Source organism: Dendropsophus ebraccatus, chromosome 9, assembly GCF_027789765.1.
Source record: "Dendropsophus ebraccatus isolate aDenEbr1 chromosome 9, aDenEbr1.pat, whole genome shotgun sequence".
NCBI classification, from domain to species: domain Eukaryota; kingdom Metazoa; phylum Chordata; class Amphibia; order Anura; family Hylidae; genus Dendropsophus; species Dendropsophus ebraccatus.
Genome location: NC_091462.1, coordinates 38,766,539 through 38,792,535, shown reverse-complemented (window position 1 = coordinate 38,792,535; position 25,997 = coordinate 38,766,539). Strand labels below are relative to the sequence as shown.

General features: G+C 43.6%; 1 protein-coding gene across 2 annotated transcripts in view; it reads left to right on the top strand.

The window, feature by feature from the left end:
- SESTD1 (SEC14 and spectrin domain containing 1) overlaps positions 1-25,997 on the top strand; it is a 112,831-nt gene that overhangs the window by 25,963 nt on the left and 60,871 nt on the right. For both annotated transcript variants that reach the window (XM_069985178.1, XM_069985177.1), the window contains exons 3-4: positions 16,225-16,333; positions 20,975-21,065. In XM_069985178.1, coding sequence (XP_069841279.1) covers positions 16,225-16,333; positions 20,975-21,065 — 200 coding nt within the window. The remainder of the gene's footprint in view (positions 1-16,224; positions 16,334-20,974; positions 21,066-25,997) is intronic.

The window sequence follows — 25,997 nt, the reverse complement described above, 5'->3', positions numbered from 1 at the left end:
TGTACTGTTACTGAGGGAACTACAGGTCCCAGCATGCAGCTTTCTGTATAGTAATACACCCCTGCCCGCCCCCCTATACAGCAATACACCCCTGTCCGCCCCCCCGTATAATCATACACCCGTCCGCCCCCCTGTTTACCCATACACCCCTGTCAGCCCCCCCCCGTAGTCATACACCACTATCCACCCTCCCCTGTATACTCATACACCCCTGTCTGCCCCCCCTGTATACTCATACACCCCTGTCTGCCCCCCCCCCCCTGTAGTCATACACCACTATCCACCCTCCCCTGTATACTCACACACCCCTGTCTGCCCCCCCTGTATACTCATACACCCCTGTCTGCCCCCCCTGGTTACTCATACACCCCTGTCCGCCCCCTCCGTATAGTGATGCACCCCAATCTGCCCCCCCGTATACTCATACACCCCTGTCTGCCTCCCCGTATAGTAGGGCAGAGAGATAGATAGATAGATAGATAGATTGTACTGTACTGTCACCTGTATATACTATATACCCATCATATATACTCTGGGTACCTATAGTACATGGCTATATAACTGTATATAAACGTCCTGTAGTGTGTACATAGCTGTATGCTGTATATCTGTATATACACGTCCTGTAGTGTGTACATAGTTGTATGCTGTATATCTGTATATACACGTCCTGTAGTGTGTACATAGTTGTATGCTGTATACCTGTATATACACGTCCTGTAGTGTGCACATAGCTATATGCTGTATACCTGTATATACACGTCCTGTAGTGTGTACATAGCTGTATGCTGTATATCTGTATATACATGTCCTGTGGTGTGTACATAGTTTGGGTTGCTGCTTATTAAGTTACTGTACTTTTTTTTAACTTTATAGAAACAAACTATCCCCAGTTTGGCACGGCCAAGTGGGTGTGGCTTGTAAAAGGGTGTGGCTTACAAAGGGGGCGTGTCATAGTTATCGTCCAATTATCGTTACCGCAGCTACATATGCGATAAACCGCGATATTAATTTAGGCCAATATCGCCCAGCCCTAGTAAGGGTACTATTAACCCTTTCAGGACCAAGGCAAATTTTATGAATATGACCTGTGTCACTTTATTCATCAATAACTTAGGAATACTTTTACCAATCCTTCTGATTCCAAGATTGTTTTTTTGTTACATATTCTACTTTGTTAGTGGTAAATTTGAGTTGATAGCTTAAAGAGAACCAATCATGGCCGAAATGTAAATTTTATTTTTTTGCTAATAAGCTGTAAATTCATATTTTATTAATATTTGTAATTGGAATTATTTCATTTTACTCCCGTGATTTTACAATATACACATTCTCTTTTCCTGTCTCGCGCCGGCTCTTTTTAAAAGAGCCGGCGCGAGACAGGAAGCTCCCGGCATGCCGAGCGGCGGGAAGGGCTCCCATGAGCCTTTGCCGCCGCTCTGTAAATACACAGTGATCCCGCGCTATACAGCGCGAGATCACTGTGTATGTCTACTCTAACTGGGCCTATTAGTATGTCCCTGAAGATACAGACTGCCTGTGCAGTCTGCATCTTATGCGTTTACCTAATCCTGTATAGCGGAGCAGTAAGGGCGGGGGCGGCCATCTTGATGACGTCACTGGTGCGTTCCAGCGCTGGAACGCAAGGGACGTAATCAAGATGGCGTCCGGCTTAGCTCACCGCTACAGAGGACCGGGTAAAGTATAAGATACAGACTGCACAGGCAGTCTGTATCTTCAGAAATAAACTACATGAAGATACAGACTGCCTTTGCAGTCTGTATCTTATACTTTACCCAGTCCTCTGTAGCGGTGCAGTAAAGCCGGGCGCCATCTTGATTACGTCCCTTGCGTTCCAACGCTGGAACGCATCACTGTGACGTCATCAAGATGGCCGCCCCCGTTCTTACTGCTCCGCTTTACAGGATTAGGTAAAAGCATAAGATACAGACTGCACAGGCAGTCTGTATCTTCAGGAATAGACGTAGGGACAGATAATCTTTTATTATAGGGACAGTTAATTTTAGGTGATTGGTTCTCTTTAAGGGTATATTCACACGAACGGGCTCGCAGCGATATTCTCGCTGCGAGCCCGGCAGGTCCTGGCAGTTCCCACACACTACATACTTGCTGCGGTCTAAACGACCGCAGCGAGTATGTAATTCTGCCGCCCTTAACCCCTTCTGCTCCCGGCTGGCTCCCCCGCTGTAAGCATACATTACCTGTCCTCGCTGCACGGGTCCGGCGTCCTGCTCTCCCGTCCGGCCAATCAGTGGCTGCGGCTGGGCAACACACTAATTGGCCGGACGGGAGAGCAGGACACCGGAACCGTGCAGCAAGGACAGGTAATATATGCTTACAGCGGGGGAGCCGGCCCGGAGCAGAAGGGGTTAAGGGCAGCAGAATTACATACTCGCTGCGGTCGTTTAGACCGCAGCAAGTATGTAGTGTGTGGGAAATGCCAGGACCTGCCGGGCTCGCAGTGAGAATCTCGTTGCGAGCCCGTTCGTGTGAATATACCCTTAGAATTTTTTTGTGAATAACTCCAAAATGTTGTTAAAAATGTAAAAAAAAGCGCATTTCTCTACATTTGAAAGTCTCTGCCAATAAGGAAAATAGTAATACTACATTCATTATTTATTAATTCATATCTATAACATGTCTACTTCATTTTAAAAGCATTTGGTGAACATGCTTTTACTTATTTGGGATGTTAGAGGCCGTAAATGTTTAGTAGCAATTTTCAAAATGTTCGTGAAAATTTCAAACTCAGAAATTCTTTCGGCACCAGTTCAGTTTTGGAGTATATTTTAGAGGCCTGTATACTAAAACCCCCCACAATTCAACCCATTTTGAAATCTTCACTCTTTCAAGTATTTAAATTTACATTAATTCAGTTATTTAACCCTTTGGGCATTTCACAGGAATAACTGCAAAGTAAGAGTGAAAAGTCAAAATTAGCATTTTCTTTCCAGAGATTCCAATGTAATCCTTTGTGTTTTTTACAACACCAATTACCGTTACTGATCCCCCAATGCCGGCAATTGCCGATGCTGGACCCCCTTTGGGGGCTTTTGGCTGTCCAGACATGATGGGAATTGTAGTTTTGTAACAGTTGAAGGGCCACAAATTTGGCACCCTAGTCATAGAGGATAAACAAGTTGAAGCTGCTTCAGAAATCAGGATTGGGCACGTCCTTACGACTGAGTTATATTCACATTGGTGTAGAATAATGACCTGTTTCAGCTACCATAGTCCCCATGTATAGGATGTGCCTATTGCTTGACCATAGTTACATGAAGTCACCATCCAGCGGCATGTCATGCCTGATACCTAGTTTACTATTGTGCTCTGTTCATGACGTTGCCTTAGAATTTCTCCTTCTAAGTCCCTGCTCATACGTCTCAATGACCTAAAATAGCTAAAAATGAGCTGGTTCTGAGCAAACGTTGTTTTATGACATCTATGATGCGGGCCAAGGATGGATGCCAACAATCTGGGCTGATTTCACTTGCTGTGAATTTTTGCAGAAGGGAAGGTGGTCGCATTGAAGCCCTGGATGAGGCATCTGTTTGTGGATTTACTATGACATATTAGCCTTGTAAAATCCGATCTAAGGACTGGGCACGTTCTGTGCTATCACACTTTCAAAATCTTCACGTAGATTTGAGTAAATAAGGAAAAAACTGCATCCAAAGGCAATGATCCTGAAGGAATGCATACAGTCCGGAGAAAGCTAACGTTCAACCCAGAATATAACAACTTGCCATGAAGTATTGTGTCCTGCTCCTGAACTCTTGGGTGTTGGTTCACTTGGCCTCTGAACGCATCATACGTCTTCAAATGGGACAGCGGGGCCTCTACTACTATAATATTCAGAGGGTGGAAAAAGTGATGGAGTAATATTTGTTATGCTTACCCAGCTAATATCCAGAAATGTTAACCTCTTCCAATCTCTACTGCGTAACTTAGTGATACTGTCACTCCCCCTTACTCTGTGTGGTTCTCCGCTCCATCCACAGGCTTAGATGCTGCACATTTGATATATACCTGTATAAAACTTTTATGCATATTCTTTCTGCTCTAAAATCACAATTCATTGGGGCACAGTGTCAACTAGGCGGGGCTTCATGACAGTTGAGCCCTCTCCACAGACAGGAGATGAGGCCAACTACTGTGAAGTCCAGCCTAGTTGACTCTGTTAACCAATGAAATGAAGTAAGAGTAAAGGGGGTGGCAGTATCACTTTAAAGGGTACCTGTGTACTTCCTCCCTCCACTGTTTGGTGTGGAGAGAGGAAGCTCACGTGGGGGAAGGGGGGTGCCAAAGAAATAGAGAACTCCGCAAGTGTGGAGCCTTTCCTCCGCAGCCAACTCTAAGGTGTGGAGATATGTTAGGCGGCAAGTAAAGAGTCAGTCCATGAAGATGATGTGTTGGAAGCTGGAAAATGGCCAAATGTCCGAGCCTAAGCCACACAAGGGGCAAACTGATGTATAAGGGCTTGGTCAGAACATCTTCAAAATGACAGGTCTTGTGAGATGTTCCCAATATACAGTAGTTATTATCTACCAAATATTTCTCAGGAGAGGACCATGCGGAGTGTGTGTGCTGCACATATCTGAGAAAGAAATGATATCAGGATTCATTCTGGGAAGTAGATGAGTCGTTCAGCAGTGTTGCACAATGTTTTGCTGTAAATTCTTAGGTCTGCTGGACATCCATGTGGATGTCGCTTATCACCTAAACCTTGTTACAAAGCTTACCCATGGCGGTGATGTTCCCTAATGGCAGTGGCCTCTTCAGCAGAATGATGTCCTAGCTACACTGCAAAAATAGTTTAGGTATTGTTGTGAACAGTACTGAGAGATCAAGGGTCTTAGCATGGTCTTCAAGTTCCCCAGTTCTGATTAAACATCTCTGGGATGTGCTGAAGAAACAAGTCTGATCCATGGAGTCCACAGTGGTATCTCTGTTCTCAAACTGCCCGAACTCAAGCAATTTAGTTATTCAATATTTTCAACAAAATTTTCCATCAGAACGCAATCATTTGCTTGGTTCTCAACCACTTCTTTGACATCCAATCATCCAGTCTTGTGTTAAGCTTTACCACCCCCAGTGCACCAATCTGCCCCGGCCAGTCCTGGGGTCGGATCGGAGCATTGCGGGTGGAAGTCCCCCCCAGTGCTCCAAAACAACATATTGGCATAGGGAGTAAATTCTTAATATCACGGAAACAACACCAAGGATGAAGTTAAGAAGCTTTTTAAGAGTTTCCCTTTAAAGCGATTCTGTATCCACAATCTGACCCCCCCTCAAACTTCTTACACTGTTGGATAGCTGCCTATAATCCAAGATCTGTCCTGGGGTCCGTTCGGTGGGTGATGCAGTTATTGTCCTAAAAAACAATTTTTAAACTTGTGTCCCTGTGTCAAATTGCCATGGCCTAGAGTAACGGTGGCCTCTCCGTACCTTCTCACCATTAGGAATGCCCCTGGGCAGGATTTCTTCTATTCATCACCTGTGCAGTGTTCAGACAAGTGATGAATAGGAGAAATCCTGCCTGGGGCGTTCCTAATGGTGAGAAGGGACGGAGAGGCTTTGCAAGTCTAGGACACAGCCACTCTAGCCCACGCCAATTTGACATGGGGCCGAAAGTTTAAAAGTTATTTTTTAGGACCATAACTGGATCACCTGCCGAATGGACCCCAGGACAGATCTTGGATTAAAAGCAGTTATCTGACGGTACAAGTGGTTTTGGGGGGCAAATTGTGAGTACAGAGTCTCTTTACATTTCTACTTATGGGACAAATTCTTGGTTCTCAACCTGCCTTCCAGAATAGTTTGTGGTTAAGTACAGAGGTGCCACTGTATCCATATACCTTGATTCTATATACAGTATGCAGGGCCAGCTGTGCATTATATTAGAAAGCATACTAGCCTATAATGACTCGAAGGGTCCAGTATGTGTCTGTGCAACTGAAACAATAGGACCGGTTGGTTATAAATGGTACTTCTAAAAGCAAGTGAGAGGATTTAGCCGTACGAGACACAGCACTTTATTCTCCATCAAAAGAACAAACCTTAAACCGTTTACAAGGCTGTAGGTTTATAGACGGGTGTTTTGTGCCGGTGTCTGCAGCGAGACGCAGCTTACCGCAGGCTTTTATGTTCTGTCTCAGGTGGTTCGGCTAATGAAATCCTGAGCCTTGTACAGAGGAGAATAGCAGATTGTTGATGAAGTGGCGGAGTTTTTTTTTCTTTTTTTTACTAGACGCAGCATAATTAACAATCCAGCCAAGTACTGCTACAAATGCATCCGACAGATTGTCTCTGCTAAATGACTTCACGTAGACTTGAATCCAACTAACACTGACAAATGTGTTTTAAGTATCGCCTATATCACTGTGCAAAACATCTATTATATTCTATGTAGATATGTGTGTGTATATACCGTGCTTGCTGGGAACATCTTGTAAGAACTGATAATGAGAGATTGTCCATCGTTTTAAGAAGACAGATTTATTAAGGGGCCAGTTCTTGTTAATAAATGTTCCCAAACGATTGGCAGCGAGGAGGGTGTGATACCCCAGTCTTAGTAAATTCCCCCCAAAGTTCTCCGTAAGTTCCCATTTGAGTCTCCTTCCCTCTGTGGAAGCTCGCGCTCTCTTTCTCTTTTTCTATCTATCTATCTATCTTTAGGAAATGTTAGCACATCCGTATGTTCCGTCCGCAATTGGCCCCATTCACACCACTGTAGGTGTTACAGGTCTGTGCTGTGGCCATGATCCGTGCCGCACAAAATGCTGGTATGCCCTATTACAGGCCACAGTTGTGGCACGGATCACCATTCACCTATTAATGGATCTGCGCAATTGTGGATGGCTCCGATTGAAATCCCTAGTGCTGTCCATAGCTGCGGGTCAGCGCCCAAGGAGAGCAATACGGATGTGTGAACCAGGCCTAAAGGCTGTATTACACAACATGATAATGAGGGGGAAGCAAGTGCCAACCTGGTGGCCCGACACTCACTCCCCCTTTGTTCCCCGCTTGCAGCCTGTGATATTATGATATTACACGCACAGACAGCAAGCAGGGATCATATGGAGGGGCTGCCCGAACAATCCTTAGATTGCTCGGGCTGCCCATTGAAGTGCCATCTGCTGCCAATGCTCCTATTCCAGGGAGCAACAAGCAGCAGACCATTGCTGACATGATGAAACACCACAATCGCCAGACATCCTGCATGTCCACTGTTCGTGGTCTATTATACAAAGTTCACAAGTCACTCATTAGATTTGATCTTCTTAGCTTTGCTACTCCATCCGTGGTCATTCCCCGTTCATTCAACATTGAAGCAGTTTCTAAAATCCACTGCCCCCTTTCCAGAGAATAGGAGATTTTAGTAGTTTGGATAGTGTTTGAGCGTGTGTCCACCAGCAGTCAGCTCAGCAGGTGGACATGTGCATCAATACACACTTTAAACAGCAGGTGGCACTATACTCTAGAAATAATTTAATGTCTATAAACTCTTAATGCTCATAAATATTGTTGAGGATTGAACGATGTCACTCGCAGTCTTTACAATTAATGTGATATTTACCGCTGGGACAACCCCTTTAAGCTGTCCTCTTATGTCATATTGTTGTCTCTCTGTTGACATCACATTGCTGGATTGCAGAGCTTCCACCATTATAAATGCTATAGTTGGTCCCTTATAATCAGTGACTGTCCACACAGCCTGTGGAGATAAAGTACTGCGATGTTCTTTGCTTTAGGAATTGGAGGGCAATGATGTTGGGCACCCAATACCTTATAGCACATACTAACATTATCCTAGTGACCCTTTATACACTCACCGGCCACTTTATTAGGTACACCATGCTAGTAACGGGTTGGACCCCTTTTGCCTTCAGAACTGCCTCAATTCTTCGTGGCATAGATACAACAAGGTGCTGGAAGCATTTCTCTGAGATTTTGGTCCATATTGACATGATGGCATCACACAGTTGCCGCAGATTTGTCGGCTGCACATCCATGATGCGAATCTCCCGTTCTACCATCCGAATGTCGCAGCAGAAATCGAGACTCATCAGACCAGGCAACGTTTTTCCAATCTTCTACTGTCCAATTTCGATGAGCTTGTGCAAATTGTAGCCTCAGTTTCCTGTTCTTAGCTGAAAGGAGTGGCACCCGATGTGGTCTTCTGCTGCTGTAGCCCATCTGCCTCAAAGTTCGATGTACTGTGCGTTCAGAGATGCTCTTCTGCCTACCTTGGTTGTAACGGTTGGCTATTAGAGTCACTGTTGCCTTTCTATCAGCTCAAACCAGTCTGCCCATTCTCCTCTGACCTCTGGCATCAACAAGGCATTTCCGCCCACAGAACTGCCGCTCACTGGATGTTTTTTCTTTTTCGGACCATTCTCTGTAAACCCTAGAGATGGTTGTGCGTGAAAATCCCAGTAGATCAGCAGTTTCTGAAATACTCAGACCCTTCTGGCACCAACAACCACGCCACGTTCAAAGGCACTCAAATCACCTTTCTTCCCCATACTGATGCTCGGTTTGAACTGCAGGAGATTGTATTGACCATGTCTACATGCCTAAATGCACTGAGTTGCCGCCATGTGATTGGCTGATTAGAAATTAAGTGGTAATGTGCAGTTGGACAGGTGTACCTAATAAAGTGGCCGGTGAGTGTACAAACCTATAAGAATCTAGATACACAAAGCTACATAATAATTACAGATGATAATATTCTCTCCATCAGTATTCTTGTTTTTAGCCACATTATGAGAAGTAGGATCAGTGGAAATATTTAGTAATGGAATCAAAGGCTGGAACAGAACCTGATAGCCGTGCTGTGTATTGCTCCGAAGTAACTGGTGGAATATTTGCACTCAGCAGATTTCAGTATATTCCTGTCATATAATTTGCACATAACTGGGAATTACTTGTGGCTAATGTACTGGTGTTCCCTGGCTGGTGAAGCCATAGATCTCTTGTATCAAGTTTACATGTTACTTATTTGACGCGTTACAAGTGGTTTGAAAGACTGTTTAGCTTTTGCTATATACTTTGGGGAGTCTTGATAAATATGGTGTGTTAACTAGACATGAGCGAACCGGGTTCGGGTTCGAGTCGATCTGAACCCGAACGTTCGGTATTTGATTAGCTGGGGCTGCTGAACTTGGATAAAGCTCTAAGGTTGTCTGGAAAACATGGATACAGCCAATGACTATATCCATGTTTTCCACATAGCCTTAGGGCTTTATCCAACTTCAGCTGCCACCGCTAATCAAATGCCGAATGATCGGGTTCAGATCGACTCCAGCATGCTCAAGGTTCGCTCATCTCTAGTGTTAACCCTTTTAAAGGTTAACTGTTGCGTGAAAAATGATTCCATAGGTAGTCATAGTATCTTTAGTTTGTACATTGGGGTGTCCAGACCCATTTTTTTTTTTTTTTTTAGCAAGTGCTTGTAAGGGGGAGGATTAAAGACATAACATGCTCTAACCGCATGGCCACATACTGCCACTCCGGTCTCTGGCTGCTTCCTGGTCTGAGCAGGGACCCGGGTTGTGATGTGTGAGGTCCGCTCAGCCAGTCAGTGTCTGTAGTGGGGTCCCGCTTCGGCCGTTGACTGACTAAGGGCCCTGTTCCATTGGACGATGATTGTTCAGATTATCGTTAAATCGTTGGAATCTAAACGATAATCGTTCGGTTGAAATGCAGTTAACGATTAACGACCAAATGAGAAATCGTTGATAAGACCTGGACCTATTTTTATCGTTGCTCGTTCGCAAAACGTTCGCAAATCGTTTGCATTGAATAAGACGTCGTTCGGTCGTTTGCAGTAGATACGAACGCAATAGCGAAGAAATAGCAAACAAAAAACTATCGCAAATACGATCATAAGTAACGATTATCGTTCCATGCAAATGAGTGAACATTTTCAGGTGTTTTGCAATAGCGGTCGTTTGACATCGTTAACGATTATGCGAATGATAATCGTCCGGTGGAATAGGGCCCTAAGCGTACCTGAAACCTCATGACCCGTTTCTCCGCTCAGAACAGGAAGCGGCTGGGGTCCCAGGTTTCAGAAAGGCGGTATTTCTTTTATCCTCCCCCTCCCCAGCACTTGCTAAAAAGAAATGGGTCTGGCCAGACTTCTCCTTTAAGTGCCCTGGCTATGCCTCTGTGACACTTAATACAACCAGACAAACTGAATTTTTTTTTTTTTTTACGTATTGACCCACAAATCTACAAACTAACCATCTTAAAACAGTCACCGCCAATCAATAACCTATGCTAAGGATAGGCCATCAACTTTTAAAGCCTAAAGTAAAGAATTTTTGTTAATGTGCATTTTTAATGATTCCTGCTTGAACAATCCCTTTAAGGGTCAGACTGTAAAACTGCTCCTCAGCATGTGCCTTTGCGCCGTCAGTCCTTCCATGCGATCCCTTCCGGTAATGCTCATTATTAGGCATGGTATACATTCCTTTATGTAATTACACTTTGACAGTAAATGTATCTTTGTATTTAGCCAGAAGGTCCAATCCTCGGAGGACCGTGAATCAACAGCTTGTGATTGTGATTCTTGAAAAGGTCTTGACGTCTCTGGTTAAATTGAGAGCCCGGTAAATAGAAGGCTCGTATCCCTCTCCTAATTAAATCCACATTTTTTAACGTTCAAGGTAAAGCTAATTTTAGCTTTTTCATGGCAAGGTAGGCCGGCTTCATCCCTTATCCAAACAGATTGCAGGAGATACTCTAAATGAAATCATGTCTCCCGCTGACTCAAATGAATTAACATAGACGCGGTGTAACTGGTGCAATGCAGAATCGCTCTTGATTTTCTATAATGCAATCTAACGCACTTGGCAGAGGCTTGGTAGAGATGACGTCACAGAGTAGATGATGGCAGGGGACATCTCTGACCCTTTTTTTTTTCTTCTTCTTAAAGTTAAATGAAGACTGATTAAACTTAGCACAGTTTATTTCTTATTACAGTAGTTTTTTTAGCACCTATTCATATGTATTCAGGTAGAAGAAAGTTGGCTAATGTATAGACTTAGATGGTGTACTACTTAGGCTATACTTATTTAAAGGTAAGTTTCGTAGACTGTATAGTAGTGACTGTATTTTAGTAACTATCAACAAATTGCATAGCCTGTACACCTTAATATAGCAGATTTCTGGACATGCCATGATTTTTATTTATTTATTTTTTTAAACATTACTACATGCTCCGTTTGCCTCCAATTTTCCGCCCATCAACCTTTCCCTTCCAGTCCCTGTGAGCGTATACTAAACATGACAACTACAGACACATTATTTTTGCTACTTCCAACAAAACAGTCAGAAAGAGTTAAGTCATACACTGTAGGTAGCAGTCGGCTAAACAGTCGTTCTGCAGACAAATATAGTGAGCCTGCATGTGTGTTTATTGTGGAATTGGAAGTCTGTTGGGGCCTGATACCTGCTGCATGTCATCTCCGATTGGAGGAAAGAATCGGACATCTAGAGATCCAGCATTCCCGATCCTTCTTTCCCCTGACATGTGGCATTTCGGGTGTGATAGACATGACGGAAAATCACTAACCAACCCTCCCAATGGAGCACACAGGAACGCTCAGCTTTAGAGATGAGCGAATCACTAATCTCAATGAAGCGAAGCGCTTTGTTTGATCAGAGCTCCACTCCACAGTCTTTCAGCGCTGCTCCACTCCCTGCCACTCCACCCCAGATGCCGGGGAAAAGCTGGATCTAATACTGGGAAACTCACTCGCTGTCGGGTTGGTGCTTGCTTACTCTTGGAGATCATCCTGTGTAATAGGGGATTTATGGTGCCTTTACACATAGAGACTCATTTTTGGAGCCAAAGCCAGGAATGGATATGAAAAGAGGAGAAATCTCAGTCTTTCCTTTATGACCTACTCTCTGTTTATAGTCTGTTCCTGGCTTTGGCTTCAAAAATCTGTCAGATAAATCTCTGTGTAAACCCACCCTTTGTCTACTCCACTCTCTCTCACTATGTTTTGTCCCCCCCCCCCCCTTCACTTTCGGTTAAGCGCCCACTCTCTCACACCTTTTACTGTAGAACCCACTCTCTTTATTGCTTTTTCTTTATCTATTGTCCTCTCTAACACCCATGCCCTCTGTCTAGCTAAGTAGAACTTTCTTGCTCCCCCCCTCTATCTCTTTAGCGCCCTCTTTAGCGCCCTCTCCACCTAACACCCTGTCTTTCTCCCTCTAGCACACACTTACTTTCGCTCTTTTTCATGGTGTAGAATAGCGGTGTGTAGCTTTCAGCCCATCTGCGGCCATGCAGATGACTGACTAGCATCCAGGCGTTCTCTTTGCTTTATTCAATGAACTTCACACCATCACAAAGGAATGATAGCTGGCAGTGGTTGCGGTGGGACTGCCAAGGCTGGCTGCCATATTTCTTTCCATGCCGGTTCACTTGCACCTGCAATTTATTTCATGAGGATTTTTACTATGTTCATTGAGCCAGTTTCATATGCCCTTCAGGAAGAATTTAGAGCGGGTTCCAGTCCCAGAAGCTCTTGTGGAGGGAACATTACCTGACATCTCTGATAATAAACCCGCCAGCGGTCCGCTCTGGCTGCAGCCGCATTAAAGATGCAGGTTAACAGCCCAATAACAGCGGTTATCCAGTGTGGCTCTTAGTGCCAGATTGCCTCAATCTACAGCTTATATTATAGGAAAATACTCTGAAATGCACTGACTTTTTCCACTGCTCGCAGAACATTATACATTCCGATGACAATCGAAAGGAAAGATAATTACAGTTTCAACATTGATGTTTTGCTGGGGGGGTTTCTGTAGCATTTTTTTTTTTGCATCAGAAATACTCCAGCTTCCAGATACTAAGAGAGTTTGAAAAATTATTCCCCTTTAAAAATTTAATTATAGGCATAAAAAAAATTAAAAATTAAAAAAAGAAAGAAAAATGGCATCAGTATTAAGTCAGCTTACTGCCTGTGAATGCAGGAAGGTGCCCAGGTCCAAATTGTTGCATGGTGTCCAAGCATTTGTGTTGTTCTAGGGATATGAGAAAAACCCTACAGACCTTTTTTTCCTCCAAAAGATATCTAGTAAAAGAAAAAAAAAAGGTTTTGTTTTTTTTCCAACCAGTGAGTAAAGTAAGGAGTGCCAATCCATCCAAGCTTCCGCATTACAAGCTAAAAGTATTGAATTTTCCGGCGTATAAGACGACCCCCAACTTTTCCAGTTAAAATATAGAGTTTGGGATATATTCGCTATATAAGACTACCCCTCATCCAAGGCACACCAAATAAAAATTTAATTATGGGTTCGTTCACACATACAGGTTCCGCAGCGGATTTGATGGCGCAGATTTGAAGTTGGAGATTTAAAGCTAATCAAGTCTAGCCCATCAAATCTGCTGCGGATCCGCAGCAGATTTGATGGTGCAGGTTTGATGCTGGTGTTCATTCATTTAGTCAAATCCGCTCCGGATACGGTACGTGTGAAGCTACCCTAAAACATCAGACAGCAGCGAGATCTGAGAGGCAGAGAAGGAGGTAAAGTAATACTGGTAGGATACAAGGGCGGGCCTAACGGGTAAAAGAGGTGTGTTTTTCTGGGCACAGCGCCACTCTACCGTATCTCTTTTTTTTCATACCCTGGACGCCTGCAGCTCGCTCTGCCCTTCATACAGTCGCCACATGTAGCGTGGATGCGGCCGTTCTTCAGCTCCCACCACCATATGTGGCGACTGTAGTTTCCCCAGTCCAGTTTTGAAGTTTTTCAGCACTTGCCCTATAAGATGGCACCCAGCGTATAAGACGACCCCTGACTTTTGAGAAGATTTTCCTGGGTTAAAAAGTAGTCTTGGGTTAGAGTAGTTCTAAAGCATGTGACATGATTGGGAATGAGTTCTTAGTTTGCTATTGTTACAATTTTAATTAGGCGCCCTCTTTCCTCCAGTCTTTATTCTAACATGGATAAAACATGGAGTGCAAATCCATCTGAGCTTACACATTTCAAACTCCAATCGTAGCACATGCTTAAAGGGGATGTCCAGAATAAAAAGATATTTAGCTATGCTGCCGGGGATGTGGATGACATGTCATTGAGACATACTTACCTGTCCCATATGTTGGGTTCCAGGTCACCTGCTCTCTGCCACTGCTATCGATTTCACAACATCCGGTGATGTGCCGATCCCAACAGAAATGGAAGCTCAGCTTAGACTCTATACTGGCTATGCTGAGCTTCCATAGCCGGAGGGAACAGCAAGTTACCCAACGTTTTGAAATTATGAAGAGCTGACAGCCTGGGATCAGCAACTTCAGTCGGGTATAGTTAGCCTCACTGTCTGGAAATCCAGCATCTAAATTGTTGCATTTAATGGTGTAGAATGGGAGCATGTACACAGACAACCCCTTTAAGAACTACTTTTCAGTTTTTGTATGTGTAAGCATGGATGGATTTGCACGTCTTTTTTTTTTTTTTTTTTTTTTTTTTTTAATACTCCATAATGATGGAGGAATCATATTCTCCTTTTTGTTTCCTCATTCATAGTTGTATTAATAAAATCTATGTATGTGTTGTAGAAATAACTCCTTGTATTAATTTGTGGATCTTGGGCACACTCTTGCATTTCTGCTGAGGATTTTCATTTTGTTTGATGGATGTTTTTGACACAGATTTAGCCTAATTTAGCGGCTCCCATTATCTTCTCGTCTACATGTTGTCATTTTTATTAAGTTATATTTGACTGTTTTCCATTACACTGATTACAAATCGGCATATGAAGTACACCGTGGATTTTTATTGGAAAGCACCTTTAGGCTATGTTCCCACGGAACTTACGTAGTGCTACCTTCTGAGGCAATCCCGGCCGGAATGTTTACACATAGTAGATACTCTGGCCGGGAATAGCGGCCACAGAAAACCCTGTCAGTGCCCACTATGGCGCGATCAGCTACGGCCGCACGCTCCATAGTGTGCATTGGGGAGTTCTGAGGCAGGCAAGCATGGATGCGCCCGCATCACAACTAACCGGTGCTAAAGATCAAGGTCACTGCAGTACCGGCTGGGATGATCTTTTCAGACCGGCTGTTCCGCGACATAGTGTGAACATAGCCTTATACCTCATATTGCCCATGGTGGTGCTGCAGGGGAGATTGAGTTGCTTTTTTTTTTTAATGTTCCATAGTTACTTTGGTTCCTGTCCCCATTGAGGCCCACAACCTAAATTCCAAATACACCCAATCAGTGCGTGTTCTGACGTACAAACTCCTTGCCAATGTTGTCATTGGTGGCATGTAAACCAAGAACCCCAGTGTTTGGGAAAAACATGGCTAAGCACTGTGTAGTGCCAGTTTACAAGTCATGGCCAGGGTTCCCAGCGACAGGGTTCACACTACATTTTTGCAATCTGTTTTTCCATCCGTTTTTTGCGGAAAAACGGATGGTAAAAAACGGATGCATGTGTGTGCACCCTTTTGATCCATTTTTCCATTGAATTCCATTATTAAAAAAAAAAATCAAAACTGATCCATTTCTTTTTTAACGGACACAAAAACGTAGTCGACCTCATTTTTGTGTCCGTTAAAAAAAAAAACAGATCAAAACGGATCCGTTTTTTTTAAATAATGGAATTCAATGGAAAAACAGATCAAAAGGGATGCACACACATGCATCCGTTTTTTTCCATCCGTTTTCTGCAATAAAAACGGATGCATGTGTGGAAAAAAAACGCATTGCAAAAATGTCCAGCACCTCCCTTGTCCTCTGGTTATTTGTGGTATTACAATTCAGTCTATTCACTTTAAAAAGAAACTGAACTGTAAAACCCGCACCCAAACTGAGGACGAGAGTGGTGCTGCTTTTGGTAAAAAGTTTCATGTTTTTTTCGAAGCCTTTAAGAAGCTGGATATATTACCTGCAGTCGTATGACTTGTCTATTGTTTCTCTATGTTCATACTGATAATAACCTCTCCATAGTTGCATAGGGATATTGCTTTTCAATGTTCCTCTTTTGAAGTTTTTATTATTATTCTATACATTATGTATTCTGACCTTATGCCTTTTTGCGGATAACTTTTCCTTTAGTTACAGGGCGAGCTGTTCTTTCTTTCTTCCTATAAAGGCCCCTCTATTTAGGTGATCCGGCAGACTTAAAGGGCACCTTCCTGCTGCTAACACTGTGCATTCTTTCTGCAGGCGGAAAGGACAGAAGAAGCGGCCTCATTCTGACAATCCCATTGTGCTCCGAACAGACAAATATGGATGAGCTGAGTGTCACCCTGGACTACCTGCTCAGCATCCCAAGGTGACTTTTACCTCTGGCATGAATAAATTATAGTGAACTTTAGCGCCGGTCACATCCAGCCTTCTATGCGGTGTTCTGTGGTCAGGCACTGTTCAGCAGGCCTCCTTTTTTTCTTGTTTAAAACCAGACTTCAGGATTAAAACAGTAAAAGAGTAGGTCTGTTAACCCTTTATATGATCACCGGGATGGACTTGTTCAGGCTTTGGCAGTGATCAGCCTGTACGTAGCCGGGGTGGCTGCCATATTTATCCACAAACGATCTTATTGTATTGGATTGATAGGTTAAACAGTAATGCTTTGTATATAGATATGATACAGCAATAGGTTGGGTGTAGCCAAAACCAAAATATTTTCTGATACACTGTTTTGTCAACAGCGGAGTTAGAAATGTAAATGAGTCCAAGGATAAGGAAGTATCGGCACATCACACCTGACAGTTACTGTCACACGCACCTTCCGCAGCACTAATGTCCCTATATTGAATGGTTGTGGATGAAGCCATAGCACTCACCATTCTTATGGCTCTGTTACACAGAGCGATAATTGGGCGAATCAGGTCAATTATCTCTCTGTGTAATAGAGACATTGATCAGACGATGAAACGATGATCGGCTGATCGTTTCTATAGGTCCAGACCTAAGGTCATCGGACGTATGGAGCGCATCGCTACGTGTAATAGCAATGCACAGGTGACTGCTTATGATTGAATAAACTGTTCATCCATTACCTGTCCACGCTCCTGGTCTTTTCCTGCCCTCTGCTTTCTTCCCAACATCTTGTGCTGCAGCTTCTCTGAGCTGACAGGCCGCTCAGCCAATCACTAGCCGGGACCACCGTGGCCAGTGATTGGCTGAGCGGCCTGTCAGCTCAGAGAAGCTCCAGCGCACGGTGCTGGGAAGAAAGCAGAGGGCAGGAAAAGACCAGAAGTGTGGACAGGTAATGTATGACACTTTAGGACAAGGGCTGCACGGACATCGCCCTTGATAAACGATAATTGAGCCATGTAATAGGCTCAGTAAATGAGCACCGATCAAGCAGATCGCCACTCGTTTACATTATTGATCGGGCAGTGTAATAGGAAACTCAGTAAATTTTTGTTAATTCCGCAATGGTCACAGGTAGTAGAGGGAGTTTTTCCTTGTTTCCTTGTCAAGGCCTCGACAATGTATGTGTTTGCACAAAATGGCCATTGGTTTTTCTCCATTTAATGTTTTAGCTTCTCACCATCTTCAGGATATTACTATGCCATCATGCAATCAGGATACTCCTATATACATACAGAGAGTGCACACCAGTTCATAGCTAGCCCTGGTCTCTGCAGAAGTGTATCTGGTCTAGGCAATGCTTTGCAAGCGCTAAGCATCAGCAGTGGCGGCATCAGTCACACTGACAGTTTTCTGTAGTGTATCAGTCTGTAATCAGGGCTATTGAGCTCACAGAGCATTGCCTACTCACAGTAAGTGTCACACTATATGTCTGTGCTATGTACAGGTTATAATTGTGTCTAGTGAGAGTAGTGTAGTGACTGTCAGGACAGTCTAATGACTATGTGACATATGGATATCATCAGATACTGAATGTAATATTTTATATTATTAGAACTAATGTCCTTCTGCAGGAAATAATACAGGATATTAGTCACGATAGTGTAATATCCCTATAGTCTCCTGTCTTTATATGGTCACTACGGATTCAGAGATTCTACGTGTTATCTTGGCAGAGGAGGTTCTATCCCCTTACTATTATAGATGACATTGAACAGTACACCCCTCGGGACTCCAGCTGCAGTCATAGAGTGCGGGGAGGATGGGAGGTTTACTGTAGCTAAGGAGGTTACACAACTGCATGCGATGACGAGGAGCGCGCTGCCTACAACACAACCAGCAAGCGTCTGCAATGTCGTATCCCAGGCTCAGCTCTGTGTTATCAGAAAATAATCAATGCTTCAAGGGTTATCCAGGATTGGAAAAACAACAGATTTTGTTATAAAACAGCACCACTCTTGTCCTCGGGTTGTGTGTAGTATTGCAGCTCTTTTCCATTAAAAATAAGTGCAACAAGAGATAGCGGCTGGCCCTACAAACAGACAAATTCACTTTTGTGCAAACACGAGGAGGTGGTAGAGATAGCGGGATATTTGTGAAATACAGGTGCACCTCACTCTTGGAAAATGAGTCCAATGGTTAATATAAAACATGAAGAAATGCGAGGAGGGCACTCACCGTTATAGTTCACTTCAACCTTATTTTCTTTGTATCAGAGCTAGGGATGGTCCGAACCTGGTTCAGACGGGGTTCGTACGAACCCGAACCATTCGCAATGATTACCGCTGTTTGCCCGCTCTGTGCAGCGGGCGGATCCAGCGGGAGGAACGCCTGGAAAACTGGGATACAGTCATAGCCATAGGCTGTATCCCAGTTTTCCAGGCGGTCCTCCCACTAGATCCGCCCGCTGCACGGAGCGGGCAGACAGCGGGAATCCGATGCCGAGCGTTCGGGTTCAGCCGAACCCGAACCTCGGCAGGTTCGGACCGTCCCTAATCAGAGCAATAAAAAAAAGTCCAATATTCGGATGGCTTTCCACACAAAGACCCTCTTGCTGACTGCTACAGCTGTTTCGTGCTTCCGCACTTCTACAGGCAACCTGTAGAAGTGCAGAAGCTTGAAACAGCTGTAGCAATCAGCAAGAGGGTCTTGGTGTGGAAAGCCATCCGATGTAGCAAGCTACAAATATTGGACTTTTTTATTGCTTTTATTGAGTGCCCTCCTCCCATTTTTTCATGTTTTATATATTTTCCATTAAAGTACAGTAAATGGACTGGAATTGCAATACTACATAATACCTGAAGACAGGTATGGTGCTATTTTTGGAAGAAATTGTCAGTTTTTTTTTTTACTTTTCTTTATTAGATAACCGTTTTAAATCAGTTTTTATGTTTAACATGTTTTTTTTTTTTTCTAATCTTTAGTTTTACTATCTATATTTTAAAGCAGACCTGTTAGCAGGTTTTTGCTGACTTAAGTAAAGACAGTGTTCAAAAGATCTTGTTACCCTGAGATATAACTCTTGTTGCAGTCTGTCGCTCCAGTGCTGAGATATAAGCTTCAGAAGTTTTATGCAAATAAAGACATAAAGCCCATGGCCATTCCTCTGGGCTGCAAAAGCCCAGCAACATTCCGCCTATTTACTCCTTACTTATGTACCTATGCCTGCATGTAGACACCCACTCTGTGAACTGTGCTGGGATTTTGCAGTTAAGGAGAAACACCTCATCCTCATGGGCTTTATCTCCCAAGAAGGGGGATAAGTGATGCCAGAGTGAGTACCGCTTGCCTTCCTATAGAGGAAACATGGACGTTCGGTCATGCTGAAGGTTCATGTATATCAGGTGGTCACTAGATATAATTGTCAACCAACAGTTGTTGGCACCTTTAGAGCCCAGATTACATAGGAAAATAAAATCACCTCTCTCTATCCCCAACTTTTATTGTGTTGACAGCTTTTAGTCAGGGTTATGATGTTGTATGTCACATAGCACACAGTGTCTTGATGTCAGGCTTCTTGCATCGTGGATGTCACTATGCAGAACCACTTTCCCTTTTATTTTTCGAGGTTAGTTGTAGCTTTACAATCTGGCCCTGGTGCAAAATGGGTTTTCAGGCTTCCCTAACCATCACGTCATTCATAGTAGTATGGTATTAGTGTTATGTAAGCTATTATATTGTTGTTATATATGTTATTATGGTTTTATGTGTGTTATTATAGTGTTCTTATGTATGGTATTATAGTGTTATATATCGCGTTATGGTTATGTTGAGAAGCCACATGGAGAGTGGGGAGAAAATGGAATGATTTTTATTCTTTTATACGCAAAACAAAATGTGAGCAGAGATGGGCACCAAGGTTATTTATGCCATCAGACCCTCATTATGTTTGTAAAAAAAAATAAAAAATTCAAGTGAGATTTCGCAAATGAGATCTCAGAGGATGAACGTACATCCTGGTACAAAATAAGATGAGGCCATAGTTCTTCACAGAATGTAAGGAAATGGCTGCTTTTTGTATTTTTAGGTGCAAGAATATGGAGAAACCAGGGAATTGAGGCTGCTTTTTGTGTGACCCAATGAAATGAATGTTGGTTGTACTTACGTTACACATTCATATTTCATTAAAAAAAAAAAGTTTTTTTTTTTTTTTTATTTCTTTTAGTTAATATGAAAGAAATGTTGAAGACCCTTGCATTTGTTCCTCTCGGCCTACCATCCACCTCCATCTTATGTATATGCCGCCTCGTGCAGATTAAAAAGTTGGTGTCTATAGCAGACAACCTGCGCAGTATACTAAGCCCTTACACTCAGTTAATTTCCTCTCTGCGACCAGATGTACAGTACTCTGCTCCTCCAGAGGAGACAATATGTTGCAGATGGCTCCTGGAACATTGCAGAACAACGTGTTCTGTTTTTCGCAGTGTCCGGAATAGTAAAAGTGTCAGTGAGCAGAACAGCCTTAGATGCTTCTCCATTACAGGGAACCGCGTCCTGTTACTTACGTGATAATAATAATTTACGTTCCAATGTGAATCCTTTCAGAGCTGCTTTCAGATTTGTAAGTAATTGTTTTTTGTTTTTTTTTCTTTTCCAGTGACAAATGTAAAGCCCGAGGGTTTACGGTCATTGTGGACGGAAGAAAGTCCCAATGGAATGTAGTGAAGACTGTGGTCCTCATGCTCCAGGTAAAGGATTGTTTTTTGTTTCTTCTATTGGTAGTAGTTTATACTTAACTTGTGTTTATTATATCCTTCTCCATTACTGAAGATGACGTTCACACTTAAAGTGAGGCTGACCACCCATCTGCACACTATGAGCACACCCATATGAGCTTACCCACCATATCTTTTTTTTTTTTTTTTTCACCATCCCTTTCCTTCAGCCACAGAATGATCGCCCCAGGTTAATACATCTGCTGTAGTTTAGTTGACCAAATGCAGAAATGGACCTAATGCAGTCACTTTTAGATTAAAGGAGAATTCCGACCAACTATAAAATCTGCAGGCAGGGGGGTGGGTGTGAAAATAACAAACAAGTTAACTCGACCGTCCCCTGTGCCTCATAGTGCCGCACCCTGGGAACTTCAGCTCTGCTAGCTGCATCGTCACGACCCCGGCTGAGTGATTGCCCACTCAGCCAATCAGTGACTGGGGCAGGACACCACCCCAGTCACTGACTGGCTGAGCAGGCAATTGCTGTGACTTTACTGCAACAGAAGCCAGGTATGTGCCGTACCCTGTTTCCTGCAGAAGATGACGTTCGGCGGTGGCGAACCGGCAGTGCCACGAGGCATGGGTGAGTTAACTTGTTTATTTTCACACCCATCCCCTTCTGCCTCCAGATTTTAAAGTTGGTGGGACACAGGGTTTTTGTAGGAGCCATCTAATACAACATTGCCACCAGTGTAAATGCAGTAGGAGAAGCTGAAAAGATTTAATACATGAATGGAGCACTCCACATCTTTGATTCCTTCTATGTACAGAACTTACGTTAGAGCACATAACTAAAACCGCAATAAAACAGAAGTATAGAAAATCCATCTTTTATATTTCTTTCTAAAGGCCCTATTCCACGGAACGATTATCGTCTGTATTTGGCCGATATCGGCCGCTGCGGACGATAATCGTCCCGTGGAATAGAGTGCAACGATCAGCCGACATCGTTCATGTCGGCTGATCGTTGCAGTCGCTTGTTTTTCAACATGTTGAAAAACAAGCGACTGATATAGCAGCGATCTGCTGCCGTCGCTCTGTTGAATAGGAGCATCGGCAGCAGACGCTGCTGTATCCTATGGGCTGCCCGCCGCCCCCTCCCGCACTCACCCGCTCGCTGCAGCCGCGTTGAATAGCGGTGGCAGCGAGCGGGGAACGAGGAGCAAACGAGCGCTGAGAGCGCTCGTTTGCTCCTCTGACAACCCGTGTAATAGGCCCTTTAGTTGTTTGGGATGAAGTCAGTAGCGATGTACTATTTTCTTCATCCGGTTATACAGCAGATAGAGGTCCTTGCTGTTTTTTGAATTGCAGACCCAGCATAACATACAGGGCATCACCAGACGGCTCCCCGGTGTCAGGTTACTTTGTCCATTCTTACAAAGCAGAATAGCCTTAGGTCTGTAAGTAATGCTAGACGTGCTGTGTAAGTGTTGTCATATATCAGACGGAACATTAAAGCCAGTAATGGATGGAGAGAATAATATAAAGTATCTTATGACAATGGTGTCTGTCAAGGAGCGAGAGTGATCGGACGGCAAGTAAACAGCCATTTCTTGACTTATCTGAATGAATTTGACAAGGCCCAGAATATAATGCCTAGAAGACTGGGTAAGAGCAGGTTTTATGGGGTGTCCCCAGTAGACATTGGGTTTTACCAAAATAAGGGAACAAAGGCTGGCTGTCTGATCCAGTCACACGGAAGAAGTACAATAGAACAGATGGCTCAAAGAAGTTCCTGTTGGAAGGCAGAGGACATCACAGCTTGCTGAATATGGGCCTGCATAGCCTCAGGCCGGGCCTATGAGAATGCTCATGCATTGGGCCAAGACTAAAAGCAACTGCGGTGGGCACATAAACATCAGAACTGGGCTGTGAAGCAATGGAGAAAGGTGACCTGGCCTGAAGAAGCATCTTTTCCTCTACATTATGTGGAGGGCTGGATGAAAAGATGGGACCATGATGCGCAATGAGAAGACACTGTGGTGGTCTATAAAATAATAAATAAATCTGTCCATATATGTTCCTGGTGGAATTGGGCAACATAGCTGTCAACTAAAAGGAGTGTTATTTCTATAGACAGAAGGATATGAATAGCTGTAAAGCTCCAACCTGTCTGATTTCTTATGGATACAAATGGTGGAATCAATGTATGTGACATACGGAAGTCTCATGTCTGGTCATCTTTAGATGCTACCATACAGCCTCTAGTATGACCAGCTACAGATCAGTAGACCGGTGTTGTGCAGGGCCGCCTTTGCATAGCTTGATGTTGGATTCTCCGCACAGGATTATTCCTCATAAAGACAACGTGTGCGTGGAGTTTGTAAGTTATCCCCCGCGCTCATCTGCGTTGCTTCGGGCTTTATGGTGGTGTCACTCTGTGTATGTCACATTTATGGAAAATCAGATTGTGCTCCGTGGAGAGACAGAGACTGATGCGAGTGATTATTTTCCCTGTATAATGTCGGCAGAATATATATCGAGGCTGTATAAATAATTGACGCTAAATAAATAAAACATATGTTTCAAGCGCATTATTTGCTGATAACATTCCCACTGAGAGTGATTGCATCCTAGTTGGTTGGTTTTACCCCTCACCCCCTCACATTTATTTTTTTAAGGGATCTCAACTTATAATTATGAAGACCACCTTTTTATTTTTAATCCAAGACACCACCCTATCACTAACTGTATCGTGGCCATACACCTCCAGAAACTGATTGGCCATGAGTTATCTCTTCCATCCTCCCCATACACAGAAACATTAAGCAGAGCCCAGCATTCCTGTGTTCTCAATGGGGAGCAGAGGGTTAAGTCACAAAGCTCTTACCACTGCATACCTCCCTGAAAACAACGGGATCAGGCAGTCATTTTACATCTCAACGGACATTATCTGTCAGTGGAGAGCCCTATACACCTTATACCAATGTCCAAACCTGCTGCAAGTGGTGGGTTCCGCTGACAAAAAGTATAAAGTGCATGGGAACCTTTATGTTATGGCTATACAGATCATATCCTTTACCTTCCTTGATCATATCAAAACATAATTGGGGGGGGGACCCAATCTTCTTTAAAGGAGAACTCTGGGCAATTATAAAAAAAAAAAACAGGGCAGGGGGTGGTGGAAACAGAATAATAAGGTGATACTTACCTGTCCCGGTCCCCCCGCAGTGGAGCGCCACCACTCAAGGTTACACGTCGGTCCCCTGTATCTCTCAGTCCTATGACGTCACAACCCAGTAGTCACTTACTGGCCAAGCAGATAGTTCTTGCTGGGTCGTGACGAGGGACAGGAACCCATGAGATACAGGAGACTGGAGGGTGACAGTGAGCGGTGGCGCTGCAGGGGCACCGGGATGAATAAGTATAACTTTATTTTGTTTCCACCACCCCTTAAAATTAAGGCTCATACACCCACTGACAGACCCCTTAGATGACTCTATGGCAGGTTGTAGAAGAGCATGGTGCTGGTCATGTGATTCCTCTTAGAATAGGCTGTTGCATAGTTACTTAGAGATGAGGTTGTGTAGTAGTACCCCCAGTAGCTTAGAGAATCTCATATATTTCCTATTATTATTATTATTATTATTATTATTATTGTACTCTCTACTATAACCTCAACCTGAAAACAGACTTAAATCCACACTGTGTTTCAGTCGCCTTTCCTTCCTCTCGTTCAGAAGTCACCTCCATGATTAGCGTCTAACCTGGTAGTTCTTAAAAGGAAACCACACTGTAATGTCAGCGACTTCACTTCCCGCGCTAGCTTCAGGCACCGAGCAGTGATAAAGGTGGATAAATGGAGACGGCACGGGGCCCCCGCTGCAGCTCCCACCACGCCTGTCACTCACTGCACATAACCCATAGCAGCAATTAAGATAAAATGCTTTTTCTTTGCCCCGAGGCTTCTCTTCTAGTGAAAAAAAATCTCCATGACCAGCTCGGAGGCCGCACGCGGCAGCACCGCAAACACATGAAAGAAGTCAATAATCGCCATAGGTCGCCTAATATTGAGTTATTTGATATTTAAAGGAACATGACAGGTTTCATCTTGAGGTTAATGTATAAGAATTGACTTTGCGTCGGTGCCCTTGAAGTAAACCCCTCGGGTTGTAATAATTGTGATTACTGAACCTGTTTTCTTTTCATTGCTACATTTGTCTTTTTTTATCTTCTACTGTTCTTCACTGTGCACAATTATTCTGTTATAAAGCTACTTGATCCATGAACTATTAGCGATACTGTAGGCCATATTGAGGAGCAGTACGTTCAGCTTAATCCGGCACAGATTGGACCTGCGTCTCGAAGGACTGTATACACTCACCGGCCACCTTATTAGGTACGCCGGTATGTTTTCATGTGCCGGTTTATCGCTGCATTTCTTGCAAGATTTTGGCAACTTTTTTTTAAGATAATGGGGGCAAAGAATGCAGTATAACCAGCATGTGTGAATACACCCTTATTCCGCGGTCATTTCCCATGCCGGTGGGTGGACCTTACAAGAACCGTTTAATATTCAGGAGGTGAAACAAAAATGTATAAATCAATTAACAAAAATTTCCGTCTCTTAATGAATTCCTATTAGCGGCACTGAAATCTTTATAACCACTCCGTAATATATTGTGGGAGGGTTATATGAACGGAAAGGAAATGCCATTCAGCGGCTCTTTTATGCGTGACAGCTTTACAAGTCGCTGTAATCCAGAATGTCGTAAACTTAATGATCACAGAAACACTTCATGAGCAATGAGTCCACTAAAGTCATGCCGGAAACATATGGGGCTACTTTTACTACCCAGCCATAGAAATATACCGCTAGAAAGCTGCAAATAGGAGTCTGGGGGTCAGGCTGCGGACACGTTATGTTTATGTATAGGCTTTTAGAAATCATTTCATGGCCGTCAT